Source organism: Carassius auratus, unplaced genomic scaffold (genome assembly GCF_003368295.1).
Source record: "Carassius auratus strain Wakin unplaced genomic scaffold, ASM336829v1 scaf_tig00217322, whole genome shotgun sequence".
Classification (NCBI taxonomy): Eukaryota; Metazoa; Chordata; class Actinopteri; order Cypriniformes; family Cyprinidae; genus Carassius; species Carassius auratus.
Window position 1 is genome coordinate 77,581 of NW_020529001.1, and position 27,623 is coordinate 105,203.

The following is a 27,623-nucleotide window of genomic DNA, read 5'->3' on the forward strand; positions in this document are numbered from 1 at the left end:
TTAGGAGATCGGTCTTAAGTTTAGATCTTAAAGATGTTTTTAGAGCTAAATCTCGCTTTTTCACAAGTTTTTGTACTTCAGTATTTATCCAGGGCATCTTTCTTCAAATCCTTTAAATTATCTGCTTTAAATTCAGCTGGAGTCACTTTAATAAATAACATGCAACTAACACCACACAGTAGATTGGGTGAAACCAGACCACATATGTGATGATGTCGCAATCATCAGCAAGGTAAATAGTAAAAGTAATCTACATATTTAAACATAAATAACGAATAATTACATAGGCCTATAGCTTATAGAAATAATATTTGATGCTATATCTTTTAGGGACCACAACATGTTAGGGAGGCTAAGCGCAGGGAAGTTCTCCCATTCAGATAGGCAAAGTCTCACTGAGAAGGTGACTACAGCTGAGATGTTTTTCATTCCTTTTTTGGGGGGGGGGGGATCTTAATTTTGATCAGTGTTTTATCAATGAGTTGCCTGTATTTAATCAATAAGAAGCAAATATTTAACAGACAATGTAATGAGGGAGGGCAATGAAACTCAGCTTGTGCCTTACAGATTTTAGAAATATAGGTTATATATTACAGAAAGCTTGAAACTTTTAAACAAAAATATTCAAACCAAAATAAATGGGCTTATCTCTGATTATGTAATCCATATGAAATGTGCATTTCTCTCTGGCGTTCATGGTGAGTCTGCATTGTCAACTTCATCTCAGCAGCGACACAGAAAACACCAGTTTATTACTAAACTATTAAATGTCTCCTTGCGTATTTTGGAACCAGCAGGCCATTCTGTGTTGAGCGAGACCCCACGGAATGAGCGAACGGAGCGGGATATTCAGAAATGCTCTCTCCGCTCACGAACTCTGATCGGAACAAACCTGAGCCTCAATGACTGCTGAACTTGCAGAAACATACAAATAGACATAGCCAGACTAGACTATTTTAGTACAAATTATGAGCTTACTGACAATTTTTTATATTTTTTGACAAAATTATAGTATATTAAGTGGGTTATTACGTCGACCCGCACATCACTGCTGCCTAGCTGGCCTATGCATAGAAACTTCCTTAATACAACACACACCTCAACTTTTATGATTACAGCACAGAGGAACAATGCTGTTTGAATCTCTTCCAGTGTTTAACTTTTTTTTCCAGCCAGTGATAGGTAAAGACCATTGACAGCCAATCAGCATCCATCTGCATGAGCATTTAAAGAGACAGACAATAAAACTGCAGCACACTTACAATAAACAACGATATGTTCTAATGGAGTGGATGATAAAAGACCCTAATCAGGTTAAGAGGCCATACTCAATTTAAGGAACTCTCATTCAGAAATGCTTCATGGAGTTTTTGTGTACACTGTAAAAAATGTATTGTATTTTTACAGTATAAATAATCTAAAACGTTTTTAACAAAAAGTTAGCAAAAACAAAATATTTATTCACTGTTAAACATCAGTGTAAAAACCACAACAGCATTTAAAATTATTTATTTTTATATCAGTTGGGTCATTTAAACCATTTTAGTGCAGTCAGTTGGTTGTTATTAAAACAGACTTGTTGATTTGCTTTATATATGCAGAAATGTTTTCTGAATCAACTGCAACTGCAGAAAAAAGTATTGCAGCAAAAGTTGAGGGTCTAGAGCACAACTGAAGCAAACCCTGATCTCTATGATGGTGATCTCAAAATAACATTTTAATTAAGACATCAACATCTTAACCTCTGTGAATTATCAATAATAACTTCTGTAGATGCATGACAGAAATAAAATCATTCTGGTTAGTATTACTACAAGTGAAGCTGATAATGATGTTTGTGGAGTTGTTTATTCAGATCTTGACAGATTTAAAGTCTTGTATCTTCAGTTCACCTAAGACTGTGGCTGAAGAAAGTTGTAGTTTGTGTTCTTATTTCTCTTTCTTTCTTGCTTGATCACAGCAGGTGTTTGAATGACTGAGAGAATGTTGCAGGAACATTTTACTAATCTTAATATAACATTATACTTATATGGAAACTGGACCTTTTTATGTTCTTGAAATGTTACAAATTAACTTTCCTAGAATGTTGAATTTTTAAATCAAAATTAAGTTGAAAGAATGTTTGAGAAACATCATACCTTTTAAAAAGATTCTTTTAACGTTAAGAAAACTGGACTTTTTATGTTAGAAAGAATATGAAAGTACCAGTTTTAATGCTATCCCACAATGCTTTGTGGTGTCTGTAAAATAATGCTTCTACAGTGTAGTTACAATAATATTACAGGACTGTCCATCAATTTCCCATCATGCATTTGCATTTACAATAAAAACCATGAATACAGTGTATTGTTGTAAAATATATTGTAAAATTACATTTTTTTTTTTGTTGTCTGTTGATTTTTCATTTGTATAGATAGTGCCATAAAACATCAGCCTAACAATAAACAATAACTCACTCAGTTATAATAATAAAACAATAACTCATCTCATTCAGTTAACTGATTTATTTATACTGTTTGATTCATTTCTTTACCAATATTTGGTGTGAGGGTTACTTATAGAACACTTTCTTTAAGATTAAAAAATAAAATAAAAAATAACATACTTCTAGTTAAAATCAATAAAAACAATAATACAATACGTTTTCTTATAGACAAAGGTCCATCACTGTAAAAAGTGTTTCCCTATATTTATTCAGTAAAATTGTGTCAAAAATTTACAAGCAATATTATTAATTAAATTTAACACATTTTAATTAAGTAGAAATAATCATTAAAAATGAGTAGAATAACATGAAAAAATTAAGTAAAATTTACATAAAAATATTGATTTCATTGGACAAAAATGAAACAAACAAAAAAAATAATTTGCTTACCATTGTAGTGGTCAGTGTTTGCTTTAGTTGGACTCTTGACCCTTAAACTTTAAAACAGATTTGTTTTGGTTGCTAGTTGTGATACAGCAGCTAGATAAGCCAAGAAAGAAATGCGACCAGGTGGTGTTATTTGTTTTTACATCATCATTTGGTCTGAGTTGGGTGTGTCTTATCAATAACGTGTGTCCTGTGATTGAACAATATAAGCTCTGGTGTTATCAGCATTATCAGAGAAATTCTTAGAAGCACCTCTGATCAAAACCTTGTTAAAAATTTTATGGCTCCCATCATGCTTTGCGGCATGAATAAATAATGAGCAACAATTCTATAGTATTTTGTTTTGTGATTCTTACAGTTGGTCTGAATATGCTGTTTGTCACCATTCTTGAGATTCATACGCTGGTTCTTGATGTGACTGTGTGTCAAAAGAAAGTTCCCTTTCTCTGTTTTAAACACAATTCTCAAACTCTGGTTTACACTGAAAATTCCACTTTTTTTTTTCAGACTCTGAATGAGTTCAGATATTCAGGAAGAACAAAGATTATGTAGTAGCATGACCAACACTACCTGATCATCTTTATTCTTAGCTTGTCTAGCTGTTATAACTGAGTTATAACAGCAATGCAAAATGTAATATTAAAACATCAAGGGTCAAGAGCACAACTAAAGCAAACACTGACCACTGTAATGGTAACCAATAATTTACCCTTTGATTCTGTTTGTGAACTTTAGGTGTCTTCAATAACTCTGTTTTGGGGGCATTACAACCTTTTGAACATGATGCCTGTATCATATCTATGTAAGCAACAAAAATGTTAATTTGTAAAAAGGCTGATGTCGTGTGCATGCATATAATCTTTCATGATCGCCAACTACTGGCCTGGCATGCATAACATAGTATTCTTTAGCATAGTGTTTTTTTGTTTGTTTGATTTTTGTCCAATGAAATCAATATTTTTATGTAAATTTTACTTAATTTTTTCATGTTATTCTACTCATTTTTAATGATTATTTCTACTTAATTAAAATGTTTTAAATTTAATTAATAATATTGCTTGTAAAATGTTGACACAATTTTACTGAATAAATATAGGGAAACACTTTTTACAGTGTATAAGTGAATATCAGAATGAAACGGAGTTATTATAAAAATGCTCCATATCATTGAGCTAAACATACTGAACGTTAATATCATATCTTTATGCAACTAGACCATTAGAAGACCATTTTCAGCTCTATCAAAGCAAACATCTTTACTTTTGTTGTTGTGTAATAAAGTGATATTTTATTGGTCTGTGTTTGGAGGATCAGGACTGGAACTCGTCTCCTTCACTCCGTTCTCTTTCTCTGTGCTGTCGTTCTCACCGACTCCGTTTTCTTTAGTATTCACGTTCATCAGAGGAGAGTCTTCAGCCGCAGTTACATTTTCATCCTCTTGACCGAACTCTTCAGGGCGATTTCGTTTAAAAAACCCACACTACACACACACGGACAAAACAAACAAACAAGAACGCACGCGTACACACACACACACACACATACACACACAAATTAGATTGAGAATTTGAGAGGTGAATGATGAGATCAACTGCAAGGTGACTTGATTGGTTCTTACCTTCAGCAGAAGGACTAATATGATAATGAGGAAGATAAACCCGCCCACTACACCAGTGCCAACAATCAGCATTCGACTGGGAGGAACGACAAACTCCACCTTCACTGCAGTCTGAGGAAAATCATCACAACCACTGGCACTAGTAAGGTTTATACTTTACATAAACACACATAAAATACACTGAGCGCATAAATGAAATGTATAGAAGTAGTGATATAAATATATTATTTAAAATAAGTAGAAAGAAAATAAAAACTAATTTTCACTTATCAAAACACTTCTATTTGTGCAGAGATATAACGGTTCAGATATACACTTAAGATGATGATCATCTTCTATAGAGGTGACCATATGAGCCATTTTCCCAGGACACGTCCTCGCCAGGATTTCTATTTTGCCATGGTTTTGGCTGTGTGCACTGTGCAGAATGATCATTGTATGACATTCACAAGAGCTATAGAGAGCAGAGCAGACTTTGGTGTCATACAATGATCAGTGTGCAGCAATGCTTCAGGTTGAACGAACGAACATACACACCTAACATGTAGGCTACGTGTATTTGCATTGCTTTGATCGTTCTCTGTAGATCTCACCTTCTCACACGCCACGATTGGTCGATTATATACAATACCTGCATGTTATTGGTCAAACTACTTTGGATGTTTTAGGCAATATAGTAATCCTGGAAAGGATGCGTCCTGGGAAAATGGCTCATATGGTCACCCTACTTTTAAATAAACTGAATGAATGAATTACTGAAGAAATAAGAAAGCGGGTACCTGGGATCTGTGGAGATTGTATTGCTGAAAGAAGAAGCAATATTTTCTAGTTAAAAAGTGATAGAACAGTGTTCCTCTCTAACTGTGAGATGAGCTCATGAGCTGCAGGTCTGTGCTGTGAGTTCAGACTGACACTGATAAATCCCTCACACAGCTGCTCGTCTGTACAGGGCAGCACAAGCACAACATCAGTTATAACTGCAAAAATCAGCTTTCCCAATGCCAAATATTTAATTAATCTTCTAGTAGAAGTTTCATCAGTGTGTGATTGATTTTAAAGGCTCTGAAACTGTGAAAATGACTGGAGGTTATGTCAGTGACCTGCTGATCTCAGACCTGTCTAACATAAAAGAACAGCTAATCATTGGTTGATATCTGATGTGGATTCACCTCCAGTCCGGTAGATTTCTGCTTGTAGCGGCTTGTGTTGTAGTGGAGCTCAGCAGTGATGTTGAACACAGAATCCCTCCTGAACTCGTAGAAGGAAGATTTCTACAGCACAAGAAACAGTTGGGGATCAACATAAGCTTTTAGACTTAATAACTCTTAAAGACCCTGCTTTTGTCAGATGCATGACAGCATGTGTGTGTCTGTGGATGCATGTGTGATTGTGCAGTTCTGTAGTTCAGATGTGTGTTCTTCACTCACGCTCTCGTATTCCTTCACGTTCTGGAGTTTTGCGTCTGCTGTCAGGTTGAAGTGAACTGATGAAAATTCCTTCAGATAAAACTGAGGACACTCAAACTCCCTGTAGTGACTGTCCTGAAACAATACAATCAAGGGGGCAGAAGTGGAGAATGAGATGTGTTTTAGACGTGTTTACTGTGACTGCATGGGATCTGATAAAGGGATAATTTCTTCAGAAAATATCGTCACCTAAAGAAGATATTTTAAAGGCATAGTTCACCCAAAATCAAAATTATTTACTCAGCCTCAAGGCAGTGATGGGAAGATGGAGCCTCATGAAGCTTTTCAGTCAAGTGGTTCACAAAAGGGTTAATTTCTGGAAACTGAATTTGCTTATAATACCACCTGGTGGCCAACAAGTGTAAAAACAAGCAGATATATTACAGACAGAGGTGTAAAGTCCAGGGGTCAGAAAGTAAAAGTCCTGCCATATTTTTGTTCCACCCATGAAGTCAGCAGCTGATTTCACCAGAGGAAACAAGTCATTCCTTACAGGTCACAAACGAGTCTCAAGTTAAATACCAAGTCCTCAAAGAGTTAAAGTTAGTGAGACAATTAGGTGACTAATTTAATGATGATTGTGCAGTAGTGATGAACACCTGCTGTTATTGAGAATTACAGAGGACCGGATGATTTATTGTTTAAAATGATGCCACCATCACGGAGATCAATGTGTTCTTTAGTTGGGCTCTTGACCCTTTTAATAATTCAAAGTAGTTTGCTTTTAAACACTTGCGGTTGTGTTACATGGTAAATATTAACACATTGCTGAGTTAAAAGCTTGAAAACAGCAAATTAAACTGCCCTTTTATCAAGTAAAACTTTTAAATGACCTTCATTAGGGTGTCTCTCTTTGGTTTGTTACATGATGTTCAGCTATTACTGAACTACAATAAAAGTCCTATTAAACAAATATTATTGTAATGCTTAAATATTGGGGAAAAACTGTACAGACTCAGGATTTTAGACATGAGCATTTATCATATGATCCTCAACAGTGGTTACATTAATTATTCATGCTACAGTGCATGATGGGAGTTTTTTTTACTATGGTGTTACCCAGCATGCACTTCAGCTTGAAGCGTTTTGTTGGTTGTCACCATTGTTGAGATTCATATGCTGGGTCATAATGTCTGTGTGTCTTATTAAAACAAGGTTTCAAAAATGTATATGCATTACATACATTATATTACAAATTAATTATCACCATTAAACCAACAGTTCAATAGTATGTAGCAGTCCCACAATGTAGGTTATTTAAAAACTGAAAACATGTTAATGGAAATATATATATATATTTTTGGAAATAAACAGCCTGATGCCTAATAATTACTTCATCATGTAATAGCAGCTACTAGCAGGTTTCTGCATTGCACTGCTTTATAACAACACATGCACTTGGGCAGAGAAACATTTAACACAAGAAGCAAAAAGTTAAGAGCCCAACTGAAGCAAACACTGATCTCCGTGATGGTGGCATCATTTTAACCAATAAAACATCAGCATCTGATCCTCTGTAACGCACAATAATGGCAGGTGTTCATCACTAATGCACAATCATCATTTAATTAGTCTCTTAATTATCTAATTGACTTTGACTCTTTGAGGACTTGGGATTTGACTAGACTAGTGTGTGACTTGAAAGGAATGACTTGGTTCCTCCTCTGGTGAAATCAGCTGCTGAGTTCATGGGTGGAACAAAAATATGGCAGGACTTTTACTTTCTGACCCCTGGACTTTACACCTCTGTCTGTAATATATCTGCTTGTTTTACAATCTGCTTTTTTTGACCACCAGGTGGTATTGTGAGCAAATTAAGTTTCCAGAAATTAACCCTTTTGTGAACCACTTGTCTGAAAAGCTTAAAGCTTCATCTTCCCATCATTACCTCAAGACATCCTAGGCGTATATGACTTCCTTCTTTCAGGTGAATCCAGCCAGCGTTATATAAAAAATTTGTCTTTCATCTTCCAGACTGTTTAATGGCAGCTAGGGCTAGGATGCATTGAGGGTGAGTAATACTTATTTTCTTATTTTCATTCTTGGGTAAACTAACACTTTAAGAGATGTCCTATTGCAGGGATCCTCAAATCTGGACCTCGAGATCCACTTTCCTGCAGAGTTTAGCTCTAACCCTAATCAAACACACCTGAGCATGCTAATCAATGCCAATCACTGTCTTTGGGATCATTCGAAAACCGCAGTCAGGTAACTTTGATCAGGGTTGGAGCTGAACTCTGCAGTGCATTTGACCTCCAGCGCAAGATTTGAGGAAGGGGGTTCTATTGTATGTTAGTCAGTGGTTTGGAACAGCATGAGGATGAGGTAAATTATGACAGAAAAATTAGTGTTAGGTGAACGGTCATTTTAATAACAGTTGCAAAAGGGCTCTATGATCTCTTACCTGTCGTTCTGTCTTGAAGTTGCACTGCAGCGAGTTCTGGACAGAAGAACAGAAGAGGTTTATTCAATAAATAGGTGATGATTTGATGGTATGAACTGATGATCGAGTGATGCACCTCATGCATGCTGAAGTTGTGAGGTCTTAAAATCACATGTGTCGTCTGACAGAGCAGGATAAGCGTGACCGACACGTTCAGACCTTTAAATTCTGAACTCTCCACCTGCAAACACACAGACACAGCAATATGATCCTCCTGAAGCACCTTGTGTCACATTTATACTCCAGTCCTCAGATAGATCATTGTAATGTAACATTAAATAAATGCTGTATTTGAGGAAAACTATAGATGTTTGTTTGACTCTCTGACCCTGAAGTTGATGTTGAGAGGTTTTGGACCTCTGTCCTCCAGAGAGAAGTTCAGATACGTCACAGACTCTCCAGCCACTCTGACAAACAGTAACAAATGGATTAGTAATAGTTTTATTATTTTTTTTTTGTTTGTTTTATTATATTATTGTCTTTGATCATACTGTGTCTGTAACTGCTGATGAAACCAATGCAGTGCTGTTTATTTGTCATCAGTAAAGCCGAGTTAGTTAGCTAGTAAAAGAATGAACATAGCTAGATATTTACGCCAGATATGTCCATGAGGACGTCTACACTGAACGTGTCAAACACACCTCTCGCGTCAAGTGTAGTCATGGTGTTAGGTTTGAGTTTCAATCATTCAGAGGTGAAGAGCAGATCAAGAAGGACAGATGTTATGATAAATGTGACTCACAGACTGATCGCCAGATCAACGGAGAACTGCACCGGGACGCTCTTCCTCACCACCGGATCACTCATGTTACCATTGTTATCACTGTGTACAAACATGCAAAATTTACTCACAGATGAACATGAACTGCAATAAAGTAATTCCTCTTAACCTTCAAAACACGGATAAGAATTATTAGGGGTTCAAGCATGAAGCACCAAAACCCCTATTCTAACTGTAAGGATAATTATTATTATTCTGCTGTAAAACATTGTACGGACAAAACCATACGGCATAGAGACTTGCAACTTGGCCAGATGATAGTTCTAACTTTGAGGAGACTTTTGTAAACTATTCCTATGTTTCTGACCCAATAAGAATCAAACAAGGCAAAAAAGTTATCTGGATTCTTATTAGAAAAAGTTCTCAAAACAAAGTTGAAGTTCCATTGTCAGTTGGGACAATACGCAAAATCCCTTTTACTGAAATGGCAATATGGAATGATGTACCTTCACCAAACTTGGAACACATATGAATGAGCTCAATATTTGAGGAGTTCGACAGCTTGGTGGTAAAAATGGCTGTAACTACACACCCATTAGTCTGAATGACTTAACATTAGGCATGCAGCTTTTTGATAGACCTAACCATTCTTAAATAATGCATATATGAATTTGTGCATTCATTTGCTCGCCAAAGTGGACATAAGGCTATATCTCCTCAAAGCTTTATCATATTCAGACCAAACTTTTTTTTTTTTTAATGACAATCATGTCCTGAGGTTACCTGCACAAATTCTGCACAGTGTCACCCAGTGGTCAGGAGACAAAAAAAATGCCAAAATGGACCTAAGGCTATTTCTTTGGAATTTACTTTCATATTGACACTAAACTCGGTGTGTGTCATCACCCCTAGAGAACCACACCAGATTAATTTGGGAGTAATGCCACCAATTGGTCAAAAAGTGATAAATCATTAAAGAATGTTTTTGGCAATTTTATTTATTTTTTGTTTAACTTTTTGCATGAAATCATCTTGAAATGTCGTTAATCACTCAAATGTCTTAAAATGCTTGAACCCTGGTAATTGCTGTTTGCCGCGATATTTGTTATAATCTTTGCTCAAATGAAAATAAATAAATCTGTCACCCTTTAAGCCTTATTCACCTGTACGCAGTGATCATCATCTCCATCCTGTCAGACCAGTCGTGTTCCCATTTCATCACACGGAAAGTTGCCAGAAACTGAGTCTAGAAAACAATAGAGTCCACAGAATGTAGAAATAGTAGAAAGATGTTAACAATGCCAAGAGAATAACTGAACCGAAAGAATGAAAACCTTGAATTCTAAATGAAGAATCTAACTTTGTGTCTGTCATATGCAAACAGTCGAATATTGTCTGTGTTTTATTGTCACTATCTGAAGAACAAAATGATTCATGGCTTCACATGTGTATAACCTGTTTATCAATTGTCCAAATAAAAGTGTATTTGATACTTTGTATGTCTGTCTGTCTCTCTGTCTGTCTATTTGTCTGTCTGTCTGTCTGTCTGTCTGTGTGTGTGATTCTGTCTTACTGTGGTGCCGCTGCGGTACACTGGTAGATTAATGCCGCAGGTTGTTCTGTTCGTAGCCCCACTGTCCCGATCACCACAGCTGCTTCGAGTCCGACTCTGTTCAAAACACATACATATTTATCACTGGGAGAATCATTTTCATAAGTATTTGATCTTGTATTCCTGTTAATATTTTAAATTGTAACATAGACATTTAGATAAATTAATCTGTAAATCTGTTATATAACAGGGTAGAGCAAAATTTAGAACTGAACAATTGGCTCCCATTCAGTTAAGAGCCATGCCCCACAGGAAGTTGACAGAGTGATATGGATGTGATGCATTCTGGGAAATTAATTGCTCTTCTACCCTGGTTCACAAAAGTAAATTTCTTAAATATGATGAAATACACTCAGCTAAAGGAGTATTAGGAACACCATACTAATACTGTATTTGACCCCCTTTTGCCTTCAGAACTGCCTTAATTCTACATGGCATTGATTCAACAAGGTGCTGAAAGCATTCTTTAGAAACATTGGCCCATGTTGATAGGATAGCATCTTGCAGTTAATGGAGATTTGTGGTATGCATTGTAAAAATTTATTCTCTATATTTACTCAATAAAATTGTGTCAAAATATTACAAGCAATATTATTTATTAAATTTAACACATTTTAATTAAGTAGAAATAATCATTCAAAATTAGTAGAATAACATGAAAAAAAAATAGTACAATTTACACAAAAATATTGATTTCATTGGACAAAAAAAAAAAAAACCCTACACTGTAAAAAGTGTTTCCCTATATTTATTCAGTAAAACTGTGTCAAAAATTTACAAGCAATATTATTAATTAAATTTAACACATTTTAATTAAGTAGAAATAATCATTAAAATTAGTAGAATAACATGAAAAAAAATAAGTAATATTTACATAAAAATATTTATTTCATTGGACAAAAAACAAACAAACAAAAAAACCCTATGCTAAAGAATACTATGTTATGCATGCCAGGCCAGTAGTTGGCGATCATGAAAGATTATATGCATGCACATGACATCAGCCTTTTTACAAATTCACATTTTTGTTGCTTACATAGATATGATAAAGGCATCATGTTCAAAAGGTTGTAATGCCCCCAGAACAGTTATTGAAGACACCTAAAGTTCACACCACAGAATCACTGAAGGAAAAAAAATAATAATTTGCTTACCATTGTAGTGGTCAGTGTTTGCTTTAGTTGAACTCTTGACCGTTACAGTTTTAAACGGAATTATTTTTTTTTTGGTTGCTAGTTGTGATACAGCAGCTCGACAAGCCAAGAAGGAAATATAAGTTTAAATATAAGTAGATTTATGGCATAGTTCTATAGTAGCTTGTTTTGTGATTCTTACAGTTCCTCTGAATATGCTGTTTGTCTTTTCTTTTTTTCTTAGCTTGGCTAGCTGTTATAACTGAGTTACAACAGCAATGCAAAAAGTAATGTTAAAACATCAAGGGTCAAGAGCCCAACTAAAGCAAACACTGACCACTATAATGGTAACCAATAATTTACCCTTTGATTCTGTTTGTGAACTTTAGGTGTCTTCAATAACTCTGTTTTGGGGGCCTTAAGACACAGCCTTTTGAACATGATGCCTGTATCATATTTATGTAAGCAACAAAAATTTGAATTTGTAAAAAGGCTGATGTCATGTGCATGCATATAATGTTTTCGAAGGGTGTTTCATGTTCGCCAACTACTGGCCTGGCATGCATAACATACACTGTAAAAAAATTTGCCGTTAAATAACAGTAATTTTCTGGCAGCAGGGGTGCCAGTAAAGTACTGTTAATTTACAGCTCTTAACCATTAATTTACCACTCTTATTTTTTAACAGTATTTTACCGTAAATTCTACCATGGAAATTAACTCCACTCCCACTGCTTCAAACAGTTCGAGTTTTTAAAACTAGCATTCCTACGATGTTAATACTACAAACATATTTCATTTGAGTCCACTGAGAAGGAATATTTCTTACACTTAATGTGCAGTAATAAAGTAACTAAATACATGACTTTTACTCAAATCACTGCTGTATTACACATGTATGTGCTGAAATACTCAACACAGAGATCATCACTGTATCAGCAACTCCACATTTACTGCCTTTATATAAAGCAGCAGAAAATCTGAATTTGTGGCTCATCATTGACTGAAGCACCGGCTCTACTCTCCAGCACAATGGTGAACAACAAAACTACATTAAACTAAACGATCTCTCTTGTGCAAACACACATTAATACAGTCAAGTTCAGTATTTACTCTCATTATCAGTGTATGACTTTGCCTATTTTTTTTTCTATGGATGTTCACAAATATTTTAGTTAAATTAACTTTTTTTCATTTGGTAAATCTGACGTTTACATTTTACAGTATATTACTGTTTTTCCTTGACTTGACGGCAAAAAACTGTAGAAAAACACTTTTTTTTTGCTGGCAACCATTAATTTACGGCAAGAAACAGTAGAAAAACAGTTATTTACTGGCAGCAGGGGTGCCAGTAAATAACTGTTTTTTTACAGTTTGTTTCCTGTAAATTAATTACAGTTTATTACTGTTAAATTATGTTTCATGCTGTTTTTTCTTCATCTTAAATCTTTAACCCTTTAAACCCCACAAGAAAATCCTCAGTTTTAAATGAACACTTATAATGTGTGCACACTACAGAGTGTTAGAGTAACACTGAATCAGTGAAGTTAATGAGATAATTCGGTGATTAATTGATGATTGAGCATTAGTGATAAACACCTGCAGAATCACTGAAGGAAAGAGAAACACAAGATCTACAAATGACTTCAGCCACAGCCTTAAATGAAATCAACTGAATAAAAGAATACATCAAATCTCTCAAGATCTGATTAAACAACTACTAAAACAGCTTCACCAGATTCACATTACTAACCAGACTGACTTTATTTCTGTCAGATGTCTACAGAAGAACTTATGGAGAGTTAAATAGGTTTAGGTGTTTTTTTTTACTACCATGATGGAGATCAGTGTTTACTTTAGTTGGGCTCTTGAACGTGACTTTTCAACAACTAAGGTTTTTTTTTTTTTTTACATGCTGTAACAATGCGTCTTTGGAACTTGTTATAGCAAAACAAAAGTACACAGAAGAAAAAAAATCTGATATTGTTGTTTATAGATTGACAAGAACAAATACTATTATTTCTGATCTAATCCCGTGTCTCTTCTCTTATTGAATATTGATACTACTGTTAAGAAAATTTCACTCATAATAAAAAAAAAAAAAAAAAACCTTTGCTGAAATTTAGACAGAAACATCAAGAATCAGCGTATGAATCACAACAATGGTGACAATCATTCATGAATCATGACAATCATGAATACTTTTAGGGTGTGATTTGAAACACAGCCACTGAGTGTCGACTTTGAACGTTGTTAATTTACGATATATAGCAGCAGGCTACTTCTCGAAAACGATGAATATTACCCAGAATGCACTGTTTTAATGAAAAACAGTATTTTACTGTCGAAATTTGGCCGTTTTTTTACAGCGATTTTTAACAGTGTGTTAAAAATCGCTGTAAAAAAACGGCCAAATTTCAACAGTAACATACTGTTTTTCATTAAAACAGTGCATTCTGGGTAATATTCATCGTTTTCGATGTAGACATCTGACAGAAATAAAGTCAGTCTGGTTAGTAATGTGAATCTGGTGAAGCTGTTTTAATAGTTGTTTAATCAGATCTTGAGAGATTTGATGTATTCTTTTATTCAGTTGATTTCATCTAAGGCTGTGGCTGAAGTCATTTGTAGTTCTTGTGTTTCTCTTTCCTTCAGTGATTCTGCAGGTGTTTATCACTAATGCTCAATCATCAATTAATCACCGAATTATCTCATTAACTTCACTGATTCAGTGTTACTCTAACACTCTGTAGTGTGCACACATTATAAGTGTTCATTTAAAACTGAGGATTTTCTTGTGGGGTTTAAAGGGTTAAAGATTTAAGATGAAGAAAAAAACAGCATGAAACATAATTTAACAGTAATAAACTGTAATTAATTTACAGGAAACAAACTGTAGAAAAACAGTTATTTACTGGCGCCCCTGCTGCCAGTAAAAAACTGTTTTTCAACTGTTTCTTGCCGTAAATTAATGGTTGCCAGCAAAAAAAGTGTTTTTCTACAGTTTGTTGCCGTTAAGTCAAGGAAAAACAGTAATATACTGTAAAATGTAAACGTGAGATTTACCAAATGGAAAAAAAGTTAATATAACTAAAATATTTGTGAACATCCATAGAAAAAAAATTAGGCAAAGTCATACACTGATAATGAGAGTAAATACTGAACTTGACTGTATTAATGTGTGTTTGCACAAGAGAAATCGTTTAGTTTAATGTAGTTTTGTTGTTCACCATTGTGCTGGAGAGTAGAGCCTGTGCTTCACCCAATGATGAGCCACAAATTCTGATCTTCTGCTGCTTTATATAAACACAGTAAATGTGGAGTCACTGATACAGTGGTGATCTCTGTGTTGAGTATTTCAGCACATACATGTGTGCTATAGCTGACAATGAGCTGCAGTGATTTGAGTACAAGTCATGTATTTAGTTACTTTATTACTGCACATTAAGTGTTTGCATCGTTATATTAAGAAATATTCCTTCTCAGTGGACTCAAATGAAATAAGTTCATAGTGCTAACATCGTAGGAATGCTAGTTTTAAAAACTTGAACTGTTTGAAGCAGTGGGAGTGGAGTTAATTTCCATGGTAGAATTTACGGTAAAATACTGTTAAAAAATAAGAGTGGTAAATTAATGGTTAAGAGCTGTAAATTAACAGTACTTTACTGGCGCCCCTGCTGCCAGAAAATTACTGTTATTTAACGGCAATTTTTTTTACAGTGTAGTATTCTTTACAATAGGGTTTTTTTTTTTTTTTTTTTTTTTTTTGTCCAATGAAATCAATATTTTTTTCATGTTATTCTACTCATTTTGAATGCACAGTAACATACTGTTTTTCATTAAAACAGTGCATTCTGGGTAATATTCATCATTTTCGAGAAGGTAGCCTGCTGCTATATATCGTAAATTAACAACGTTCAAAGTCGCCACTCAGCGGCTGTGTTTCAAATCACACCCTACACCCTCATTCACTATTCCTTACATGAGTTTACTAATATAGTCCACCTGATAGAGAGAATGAACACTAATGAGTGAATTCAGACAATGATCAACAGCTGCTGTTAACGAGTAGAATCACTGAAGAAAAAAAACATAACAAGACAAACACATGAAACACAACTGACTTCAGCAACAGCCCTAGATGAAATCAACGGTAGATTTAAACGATCAACAAACGGCTTTACCAACTTCACTCATTACTAACCAGACTGACTTTATTTCTATCAGATCAGAGATCAAAAGATCTTATTGAGAATTACAGAGATGTAGATGATAATGTTAGTTTTGTTTAGCGTTACCATTGTGGAGATCAGTGTTTGCTTTAGTGGGGCTCCTGACCCTTGACTTCTGTACTTTAATTTTTGTTCCATTGCTGTATTTGTGTCTTTATAGTACATCTGCTACAGCAATGTTAATGTTGATGGTAGTGATTATGGCTGTTTCTGTCAGACGTGATCTTCTAGACTGACTTAAAGTGTTCCTATAGTAGTGAAATATGAATTAATTTTTTGTTTTTTCAAGTTTATTAGTTTGAGCAGCAATGTAATAACCAAAACATATGGATTTAATGACAGTTTGAGTTTTTACATATTTTGGGACAGCACTGTCCACAGCACTCAAAGAGAGACAACAACAATCAGCATATGAATCTCAACAATGGTGACAATCAAAAGGTTCATGATGCAATGCATGCTGGGTACCAGCACACGATAAAACTCATCCATGACTCCCAGCATGCATTGCGCATGAATAAATTATGCCCCTGAATTGTCCACTTATTTTCTTGAATTCTTATGTGCTTATAATTTTGCTTTTGTCTTCAGTTTTAGAAGCATGTTTTGTGATGTTCAGAACTTAACTGTTTATTTATTTTGTGGATTGTCACCATTGTTGTGATTTATACGCTGATTATTGATGTTTCTGTCTAAATTTCAGCCACGTTTTTTTGTGATGAGTTAAATTTTCTTAAAATTCTTTCATAACTTAAGGCTCAGCAGTGTTTCTCATTTTGCTGTGTATCAATATTCAATAAGAGAAAGGACACAGGATTAAATCAGAAATAATAGAGTGTTTGTTCTTGTCAATCTATAAACAGCAGTACCAGATTTATTTTTTCTGTTGACTTGTTTTTGGCTTTAACAAGTTCCAAAAATGCATTGTTACAGCATGTAAAAAAAAAAACCTTAGTTGCTGAAAAGTCACGTTCAAGAGCCCAACTAAAGTAAACACTTATCTCCATCACGGTAGTGAAAAAAAACACCTAAACCTATTTAACTCTCAATAAGATCTTCTGTAGACATCTGACAGAAATAAAGTCAGTCTGGTTAGTAATGTGTATCTGGTGAAGCTGTTTTAAGAGTTGTTTAATCAGATCTTGAGGGATTTGATGAATTCAAGGCTGTGGCTGAAGCCATTTGTAGTCCTTATGTTTCTCTTTCCTTTAGTGATTCTGTATATTAATAGCAGGTGTTCATCACTCATGCTCAATCATCAATTATTCACAGAATTATCTCATTAACATCACTAATTCAGTGTTACTCAAACACCCTGTAGTATGTACACATTATAAGTGTTCACTTATGAACACTTTTGTGGATTTTGTTGTGGGGTTTAAAGGGTTAAAGATTTAAGACGAAGAAAAAACGGCATGAATCAATTTAACAGTAATAAACTGTAATTAATTTACAGGAAACAGACTGTAGAAAAACAGTTATTTACTGGCACCCCTGCTGTCAGTAAATAACTGTTTTTCTGCAGTTTGTTGCCGTAAATTAATGGTTGCCAGCAAAAAAAGTGTTTTTCTACAGTTTGTTGCCGTTAAGTCAAGGAAAAACAGTAATATACTGTAAAATGTAAATGTCAGATTTACCAAATGAAAAAAAGTTCATGTAACTAAAATATTAGTTAATAATAAAAATATAACATCAGTAGAAATAAAATGTATTCAAAGTCATACAGTGATAATGAGATTAAATACTGAACTCAACTGTATTAATGTGTGTTTGCACAAGAGAGATCTGTTAGTTTAGCTGCTTTATATAAAGACAGTAAATTTGGATTCTCCTGATACAGTGGTGATCTCTGTGTTGAGTATTTCAGCACATACGTGTGAGCTGCAGTGATTTGAGTAAAAGTCATGCATTAAGCTACTTTACTATTACACATTAAGTGTTTGCAGTTTTATATTAAGAAATATTCATTCTCAGTGGACACAAATGAAAGAAGTTCATAGTACTAAGATCATAGTAATGCTGTTTTTTTTTTTTTCGAACTGTTTGAAGCAGTGGGAGTGGAGATAATTTCCATGGTAGAATTTACGGTAAAATACTGTAAAAAAAAATTAAGAGTGGTAATTAATGGTTGAGAGTTGTAAATTAACAGTACTTTACTGGCACCCCTGCTGCCAGTAAATTCCTGTTATTTAACGGCACAATTTTTTTACAGTGTGATTATTTCTACTTAACTAAAATGTGTTACTCCTGCTCCACCACATCCCAAAGATGCTCTATTGGGTTGAGATCTAGTGACAGTGGAGGCCATTTTAGTACAGTGAACTCATTGTCATGTTCAAGAAACCAGTCTGAAATTATTTAAGCTTTGTGACATGGTGCATTATCCTGCTGGAAGTAGCCATCAGAGGATGGGTACATGGTCACAAAGGGATGGATGTGGTCAGAAACAATGCTCAGGTATGCCGTAGCATTTAAGCGATGCCCAAATAACACTAAGGGGTCTAAAGTGTGCCAAGAAAACATCCCCCACACCATTACACCACCACCAGCAGCCTGCACAGTGGTAACAAGGCATGATGGATCCATGTTCTCATTCTGTTTACGCCAAATTCTGACTCTACCATCTGAATGTCTCAACAGAAATCAGTCCAGGCAACATTTTCCAGCGATGGAAACAGATGAACAGAGATATTATTAAAATAACAATGAAATCTGCTTAAATGTGTCGTCTAACGGGAATTTAGCTAAAACAATATTAAGGAGGTTTTTATGAAGCTTTTGACAGTCTTCAGTTTGATATGCAGACAACTGTACCTTAATAGCATCAAATTTAGCGAGCGAGAGGCCTTCTGGGTAATGCAGCACTATGCTGGTGTTGAAGGAGTCATCGCCTGGGTTTGACAGCGAAATGAGGACCGTGAAATGAGCTTGATTCACCATCACTAATGTGTCGTTCCTGCAGAACACACACCGTCATTTCAACATTTCAACCAAAACCTGAAGAAGAATGCCAATATTCTGAAGCATTTACAATCATGTTTCAGATTAAAATCATATATTATTTATTTATCAGATATTTCTCACGTAAAACTGACGTTCAGCTTCAGATCGGCCACACAGCTGTTGTTTGAATCACAGTTCCTTTGAAACGGCACCTGATCACAAACAAAAGAGAAACTTTGAATGAGATTTTGAATGTCATGGAAACTTTATACAATAAAGATGAAGAATCTTAGATACTTAAGAGTTGGTTTACACTGAATAGCAGAATAAAATCTGATATTTGTAGACTCACCTCGACATACTTCTCCGTCCTGCTGTGAACGTCAAGAACAGCCACAGAGTTTCCAGACAACATCTCAGTTTGTGAGAAATTCATTCGTATCTTCAGAGGAGATACTGTGTCTGCAACACAGCGCTGAAACAAACACAATGTTCACCGTCAGACCGAATCTGCTGCGGCTGGCTGAAGTTGTGATAGACCACACATACCAGCATGAAGATGGAGAAGTTAAAACAGGAGGACCCAGAATCCAGCAGGATAAACTGCTGCAGAGTCCTGGACGACACATTGCTCTGATCGAAGAATCCTCGACTCATTCCTCGTACCACATCCACATTCAGATTCAGAGAAACATTCATCTTCTTCTCCAGAGATCCTGAGAGACATGAGGGGGTAAGACATATTCTTCATGTGACAGAGAGACTCTCTGAAACTTCAGTGATGTTACCTGTGCTGCTGGTTCTCTCGGTCACCGTGAAACATGACGTGAGATTAAATGCATTAAATGTGTTTACATCTGGACATTCAAAGTAGTTCAGACTGATTTCCTTTGGACTGAAACTGAGCTCTGTAGATACAGACATCACAGGCCGAGCCCTGAGAAGAGAGAAAAGAGTAAATAGCTAATGATACCAGACAGTCAGACAAATCCACTGGATCACTGATGTGGTAAAGAAGTTTGTTTATTAAGTTAGCTTAAGAAAGCAAACCTACTGAATTGCTATTTAAATTTATTATAATTATTATTAATAGGTTGTCTTGAGAAAAACCCCATAAGCCATGTCTACACAAGATGTGATGCAACATGACAAAATAGAGTTGAACCAATTATAATCAGTAATGCTGTCTACACTGTATGCACCGTGACAGTAAAATGATGTCTCATTCTGTTTACGACATACCCCAGCAGGCACAGTAAATCAATGTGACGTCTGACGTCATATTTTGGTTAAAAATGAAAGTCAGGTTGACGTCTAAAACCAACTTTGTTTGACGTCAAACTCTGACATCAGACAGACGTTTAATTTTGGAAGAAATAAGCACCACACTGCAACAAAGGGTGAAATGCATGGCAGCACATTAAATATATCAAGATCTCACCAGAGGAGGATTAAACAACTCCACAAACAGCTTTACCAACTTCACTTATTACTAACCAGACTGACTTTATTTCTGTCAGACATCTACAAAACCTCTTATTGAAAATGAACAGGGGTTTAACTCTAATGTGTTTAATTTCCATAACAGCATAACAGTTAAACACCATAACAGTGATTAGTGTTTCCATTAGTTGGGCTCTTAACTCTTAACAAGTTTTGTTTTTTGGCAATGCATGCTGGAAGCCATGAGTTTTATACTGTGGTGTCTCCAGGCATGCATTGCTGCATGAAGCATGTCACTAATAATGGCAAGATGAAGCGTTAAGATTTGCAGTCAAGTGGTTCACAAAAGGGTTAATTTCTGGAAACTGAATTTGCTCACAATACCACCTGGTGGCCAACGAGTGTAAAACAAGCAGATATATTACAGACAGAGGTGTAAAGTCCAGGGGTCAGAAAGTAAAAGTCCTGCCATATTTTTGTTCCACCCATGAACTCAGCAGCTGATTTCACCAGAGGAGGAACCAAGTCATTCCTTTCAAGTCACACACTAGTCTAGTCAAATCCCAAGTCCTCAAAGAGTCAAAGTCAATTAGATAATTAAGAGACTAATTAAATGATGATTGTGCAGTAGTGATGAACACCTGCCATTATTGTGCATTACGGAGGATCAGATGCTGATGTTTTATTGGTTAAAATGATGCCACCATCATGGAGATCAGTGTTTGCTTCAGTTGGGCTCTTGACCTTTGGCATCTCGTGTCAGATATTTCTCTGTAAAAGTACATGTGTTATAAAGCAGTGCGGTCAGTGCTGTGCAGAAAACTGCTGCTAGCTGGTTTTACATGACGAAATATTTAGGTGCCAGTTTGTTTATTTCCAAAACTATTTTATTTCGCTTAACATATGTTCAGTTTTTAAATAACCTACCTTATGGCACTGCCTCACGTAAATTAACTGTTGGTTTAACAGTTATAATGGATTCAAAATGTAATGAATGTAAATCTTTGAAACCTTATCTTAATAAGATGCACAGACATCATGACTCAGCATATGAATCTCAACAATGGTGACAGCAAAATGCTGCATGCTGGGTAACACCATAGTAAAAACTCCCATCATGCACTGTAGCATGAATAATTATTGTCATCACTGTTGAGGATCATATGATAAGTGCACAAAAATATGTGTTCAATATTACTTTTTTTTGTAGTTCAGTAATAGCTGAACATCATTCAACAAACCAAAGAGAGACACCTTCATAATGTTCATTTCAATGTTTTAGAAGAAAAAAAGGACAAATAAACTTGCTATTTCCAGCTTTTAATTAAACATTTTTTTAATGTTTACTACATAACACAATTGCAAGTGTTTAAAAGCAATTTACTTTGAATTATTAAAAGGGTCAAGAGCCCAACTGAAGCAAACACTGATCTCCATGATGGTGGCATCATTTTAAACAATAAATCATCTGATCCTCTGTAATTCTCAATGACAGCAGGTGTTAATCACTAATGCACAATCATCATTTAATTAGTTACTTAATTATCTCATTAACGTTAACTCTTTGAGGACTTTGGATTTAACTTGAGAGTTGTTTGTGACTTGAAAAAAATCTTGGTAGGAAAAAAATATGGCAGGAATTTTACTTTCTGACCCCTGGACTTTACACCTCTGTCTATAATATATCTGCTTGTTTAACATTTGTGGATCCGTGGAAAGAAACCAGTTGCTGAATATAATTCATTAATAATAAATAACCACTTTAGGTCAATGACGAGAGTCCTCAATCTATTTTCTTTATGATGATGAAAATGATACCACCTTATTTTTGTTTATGGCTCCTTATAATAAATTATGTGTTGTAGTAAACACTATTACAAGAACCACAAATGTACTAAGCCAAGAGTCAAACTACCCAACTAAAGCTAAAACTGACCACGATCATTTTCAAATAAAACATCAACATTTAAACCTTTGTTAATCCTCAAAAAGAACTTCAGTAGACGTCTGACAAAAATAAAGTCAAACTGGTTAGCAATAAGTGAAGCTGCACTGTAAAAAGTGATTCTCTATATTTATTCAATAAAATTGTCAAAAATTTACAAGCAATATTATTAATTAAATTTAACACATTTTAATTAAGTAGAAATAATCATTCAAAATGAGTAGAATAACATGAATGAAGTAAAATTTACACAAAAATATTGATTTCATTGGACAAAAAACTAAAAACCCTATCACTGTAAAAAGTGTTTCCCTATATTTATTCAGTAAAATTGTGTCAAAAATTTACAAGCAATATTATTAATTAAATTTAACACATTTTAATTAAGTAGAAATAATCATTAAAAATGAGTAGAATAACATGAAAAAATTTAGTAAAATTTGTTGTTGGTAAAAGTCATATGTGAGTAGGCGTCAACTATCATGAATATCATTGTGATTTACACCTGAGAAGACAAAGCCCTGCATAATGAGTTGCATAATGAGCCTCTCATTCAGCTGTGCCACTGTGAGTGAGGAGTTACAAGAAAGACTTTGAGAACAAAATAAAAGTATATAATTTTATGTTTGTAGTTTATTAAGAATATATTTAATTATCCCACAACACAATTTAATATCCACTTGGGGGGGCAGTTAAACAGTTTATTAGGAAACAATTTCAAACAATTTTTTTGGCATCCTTACTCCAGTAACACAATCCTTCAGAAATCCTTTTAACAATCTTATTTTCTACCAAAAAACCCCCATTAATTATTATTATCATTATTATTATTATCGTTATTAATGTTGAAAAGAGCTGAGAATATTTTTTCAGGTTTTTTAGGGGGAATAAATTAAAAGAATTCTGCATTGTTTTTACATTTGTTAGAGTTATCTCTATTTGTTACATTTATATTATTTACATCAAGCTTTTGAATGGTATAGTATTGTATATTGTTATTGAAACTTCATAATGTTTCACTTGATTATACATTTAGTCAGGAATTATAGTTTGGAAAAAGTATTTGGAAAAAGTCTAACTAGTAAAATGTTTACAGGTTATGTGAAAACTAGTACAAGTATATAAATAAATAAAAAGAGACTTATTTTTATGATCTCTGCTGAATAAAGTGCTTCATTCTTTTTTCTGAGGAAATCCATTTCTTAAATCCTCAACCACATCACATCTTTTTGGGGTGAATTATGTATTATTCCTCTCATCGCGAAGCAAACAGTAAAATAAAAACAAAACTTGAAGAACAGTCTCGCTGCTTTTTCTTCTGTGTGGGCGTATGCAAGCCGCGCGCTTCAGTTTGAATCTGAATAGCGTGTTAAGCGCGGGGGCGTGGTCGCATTAGATATAAAGAAGGGAGACATGAAAAACAGACATCGCGTTGTTTTCATATGGATTACTTTATCTCAGAATATTTGTTTTTGGCAGCACTTGTTTAGTTTAAAAGTAGACATGTCAGGCTTTCTATAGATATCTCTCTCATGTCTCTTCGTTGAGTATTCACGGAGTTACACTTCATTTTAATGACGTGTTTGTACATGACGATCAGCGGAGACAAAGGCTGCAGACAACGCACCCTTTTTTTATCTTTATTTTATAAGTGCACAAAGGTTTTTTGTTATTATGTCTCTATCCAAAAAAAACTAGACCCTTTAGAGATTCGATTGATGTATTGCTCTTATCTGTACGATTAAAACTGAGAGTGTAATTTAAGTTCTTTTCGGGGTTATCAGGAGAAAATGACTCAAAACGCATATATGTGTTAATCGACTCGAAAGGATTAAACCTCTGTTAATTCTCAATAAAAGCTTTTGTAGATGTCTAACAGAAATAAAGTCAGTCTGGTTAATAATAAGTGAAGCTGGTAAAGCTGTTTGTGGAGTTGTTTAATCCTCCTCTGCTGAGATCTCCAGAGATTTAATGTCTTCTTTTATCTTCAGTTGATTTCATCTAAGTTTGTGGCTGAAGTCAGTTCTGCTCATCTCTTTTTCTGTTCTCTTCTTTCCTTCAGTGATTCTGCTTGTTAACAGGCTTTTTTAAGCCTGAAATTACTTCATATTTAATATATACACAGATTTTGTTGCTCAGATAAGGTCCAGTTCTGGTTAATTTCTTTACTCTGGCTGACATGTGGCATTGCTATGGCCTGCTTGTGTCTCAAATCTGGCAAACAAGAGCGGTCCGCCCAAGTGCCATCATTCCACGCTGCATGTGGGCCAGATCATCTTTCCACAGGTGGCAGATGTGGGCCGGATCTGGGCCGACACAATGTTGCTATGTGGGATGGATTGTTCTAACAATGTTTTTAGCGGGTTACATTTATTTTTGTTCCCAGAACATAAATATGATTAATCAAATGATAGGATAACATTCTCTAAAAACATTCACATTTTTTTTATTAATAACATTATTAGAAGATTATAATTAAGATTTAAGCAGATATTTAGAAGCTGATGCATGTTTAAGAGTAATAGTTTGGTTTGATGTCACCATAATGGTGATAAGTGTTGGTTTTAGTTGTGCAATTTGACACTTGAATTGTCAGTGTTGTTCTTTAACTGCTGTAGTCTTTATTGTGGCAAAACAGCAAAAGGACATGTGGTTTGATGGTGCTGGTTACTTGCTGATGATTAATACTTCATTACATATGTGGTCTGGTAACATGTTTTCACCCACGCTAATGTGTGATTCATGAACGACGTAATTAAAAAGAACAGACAAAAATAAGAAAAAGCTGCAGGATTGTGTGTATTGCAACTTATTTACTTTAGTCACTAATATTCAAATAATAGCATATATTAGACTCCTGATAAAGCCAGCTGATCAGAATGTTACATGAGGGAAAACTTAATATCAGCAAATAACAAAAGTCACCTGACAACATTTTTCTCTCATTGCCACATAGTTAAAGCAGTTACATGATCAGTGACAATTAGTGGTAGAAATGATGATTCTTTCTAGAGATTCGTTCATTTTCAGTTCGTTCACCAAAATGATTCTTTCAGAATCGTTCACTGATTCGTTCAGTGACCATTTCTTCGTATTAAACAAAATAAGCCAACAGGTGGCAAAAAAGAGTGTATTATGTGCTATGTCTTAAGTCAATGAACATATTCACTTGTTATAAAAACTGATCTGGCTGAACTGATAATCACATTCAATATATAAAGTCTAATTAAGTTGTTCAGATGAAAAAAAGCACAAGGTTTTCTTGCCTAATTAGCATTTAAATTGTTTGGTCAGACAGTTTGTATATTATATATTCACATTCATAAATCGGGGATTAAACGTGGGGTTGCTAAATATCAAAACAAGTGTATGTGCACTGCATTGTATTTTGCGAGATTGACGTGCTAAATGGCAGACTAAACCGGTTTACTCTCATTCATTTAGTTCACGAACAAGATAAACTATGTACCAGTTCATTTAATTCAAAAACGACATGTGGATCAGTTCAGTCATTTCATTCACGAACGATCTTTAGATCTAGTTCAGACTCATATGAAACTCGTTAATTGAAGGGTGTATTCGTTCACTACATTCAACAAATCACATACTCTGTCACACCTCATACTCGAAGGCTATTGGCTCGATGTTGAGTATAATTCTTTGACAGGATCAAATGGTTCAGTTACCCGGTTCACCGAGCTGCGCATACACTGCTTATAGCACCACACTGCTGTGGAGAGAGAAACTTCACTGAACGAGAAATATGAGTCAGTGGATTACGTGAATGAGAATGATACGTTCACCCAAAAGATTCATTCAAAAAGAATGATTTGTTTACAAATGACACATCACTAGTGACAATGAAAAGACTCATACTGCCTAAGTGCTGATCACCATAATGGTGACTTCAAACTAAACTAAGATTTTCAATAAACCATCAACACCTCTGTTAATCTCAATAAGATTTTTTTTACATGTATGACAGAAATAAATCTTGTTTATAATAAGTGAAGTTGGTAATACTGTTTTAGGAGTATTTATGCTAGAGTTTGACACCAAACAGTGGTTGGGTTTTCACTTTCAACCAACATCTGACTTCTGAGCAATGTCAGTCCACATCTAGTGTGATGGGAAGCTTTATTAGAATGTTTTTGAGAATGTTATCCTACCTTTTAGCAGAACATTCTGGAAACTGAAATAAACCTTGCCACTGAAAACATTCCTAGAACATTAAACATTTATTGATGGGTAGTGGTTAGAGAGTTTGACTCCTAACCCTAATGCTGTGGGTAATGATGGCAAGATGAAGCCTCATGAAGCATTAAGATTTTCAGTCAAGTGGTTCACAAAAGGGTTAATTTCTGGAAACTTAATTTACACACAATACCACCTGGTGGCTAACGAGTGTAAAACAAGCAGATATAATACAGACAGGGGTGTAAAGTCCAGGGGTCAGAAAGTAAAATACCTGCCATGTTTTTGTTCCACCCATGAACTCAGCAGCTGATTTCACCAGAGGAGGAACCAAGTCATTCCTTCCAAGTCACAAACTACACTGTTAAAAATTGCTGTAAAAAAACGGCCAAATTTCGACAGTAACATACTGTTTTTAATTAAAACAGTGCATTCTGGGTAATATTTATCATTTTCGAGAAGGTAGCCTGCTGCTATATATCGTAAATTAGTTCAAGGTCAACACTCAGTGGCTGTGTTTCAAATCACACCCTACACCCTCATTCACTATTCCCTACATGAGTTTACTAATATAGTCCACCTGATAGAGAGAATGAAAACTAAGGAGTGAATTCAGACACTGATCAACAGCTGCTGTTAACCATTAGAATCACTGAAGAAAAAAGAAACAAGACACACACAACAACTGCAACTGACTTCAGCCACAGCTTAAAACGAAATCAACCGAAGATGTATACAATCAACAAACAGTTTTACCAATTTCACTCATTACTAACCAGACTGACTTTATTTCTTTCAGATCAGAGATCAAAAGATCTTATTGAGAATTACAGAGATGTAGATGATAATGTTAGTTTATTTTAGCATCACCATTGCAGAGATCAGTGTTTGCTTTAGTTGGGCTCCTGACCCGTGACCTTAGTACTTTAAATTTTGTTTCATTGCTGTATTTGTATCTTTATGGCACATCTGTTACTGCAATGTCAATTTTGATAATCAAG

At 34.9% G+C, this 27,623-nt stretch overlaps 1 protein-coding gene across 1 annotated transcript in view; it reads right to left on the reverse strand.

Moving 5' to 3' along the window:
* Positions 1 to 3,941: 3,941 nt before the first annotated feature.
* The window catches only part of LOC113100656 (integrin alpha-L-like), a 49,235-nt gene continuing 25,553 nt past the window's right edge, over positions 3,942 to 27,623 (reverse strand). The window contains exons 16-31 of the mRNA XM_026265278.1: positions 19,829 to 19,977; positions 19,590 to 19,756; positions 19,393 to 19,515; positions 19,182 to 19,252; positions 18,912 to 19,053; positions 10,694 to 10,789; positions 10,284 to 10,366; positions 9,142 to 9,222; positions 8,728 to 8,806; positions 8,476 to 8,580; positions 8,361 to 8,396; positions 5,918 to 6,031; positions 5,660 to 5,761; positions 5,270 to 5,293; positions 4,491 to 4,601; positions 3,942 to 4,352 (exon numbers count right to left, since the gene is read on the reverse strand). Of these exons, the coding sequence (XP_026121063.1) occupies positions 4,161 to 4,352; positions 4,491 to 4,601; positions 5,270 to 5,293; positions 5,660 to 5,761; positions 5,918 to 6,031; positions 8,361 to 8,396; positions 8,476 to 8,580; positions 8,728 to 8,806; positions 9,142 to 9,222; positions 10,284 to 10,366; positions 10,694 to 10,789; positions 18,912 to 19,053; positions 19,182 to 19,252; positions 19,393 to 19,515; positions 19,590 to 19,756; positions 19,829 to 19,977 (1,675 nt within the window). The 3' untranslated portion in view covers positions 3,942 to 4,160. The remainder of the gene's footprint in view (positions 4,353 to 4,490; positions 4,602 to 5,269; positions 5,294 to 5,659; positions 5,762 to 5,917; positions 6,032 to 8,360; positions 8,397 to 8,475; positions 8,581 to 8,727; positions 8,807 to 9,141; positions 9,223 to 10,283; positions 10,367 to 10,693; positions 10,790 to 18,911; positions 19,054 to 19,181; positions 19,253 to 19,392; positions 19,516 to 19,589; positions 19,757 to 19,828; positions 19,978 to 27,623) is intronic.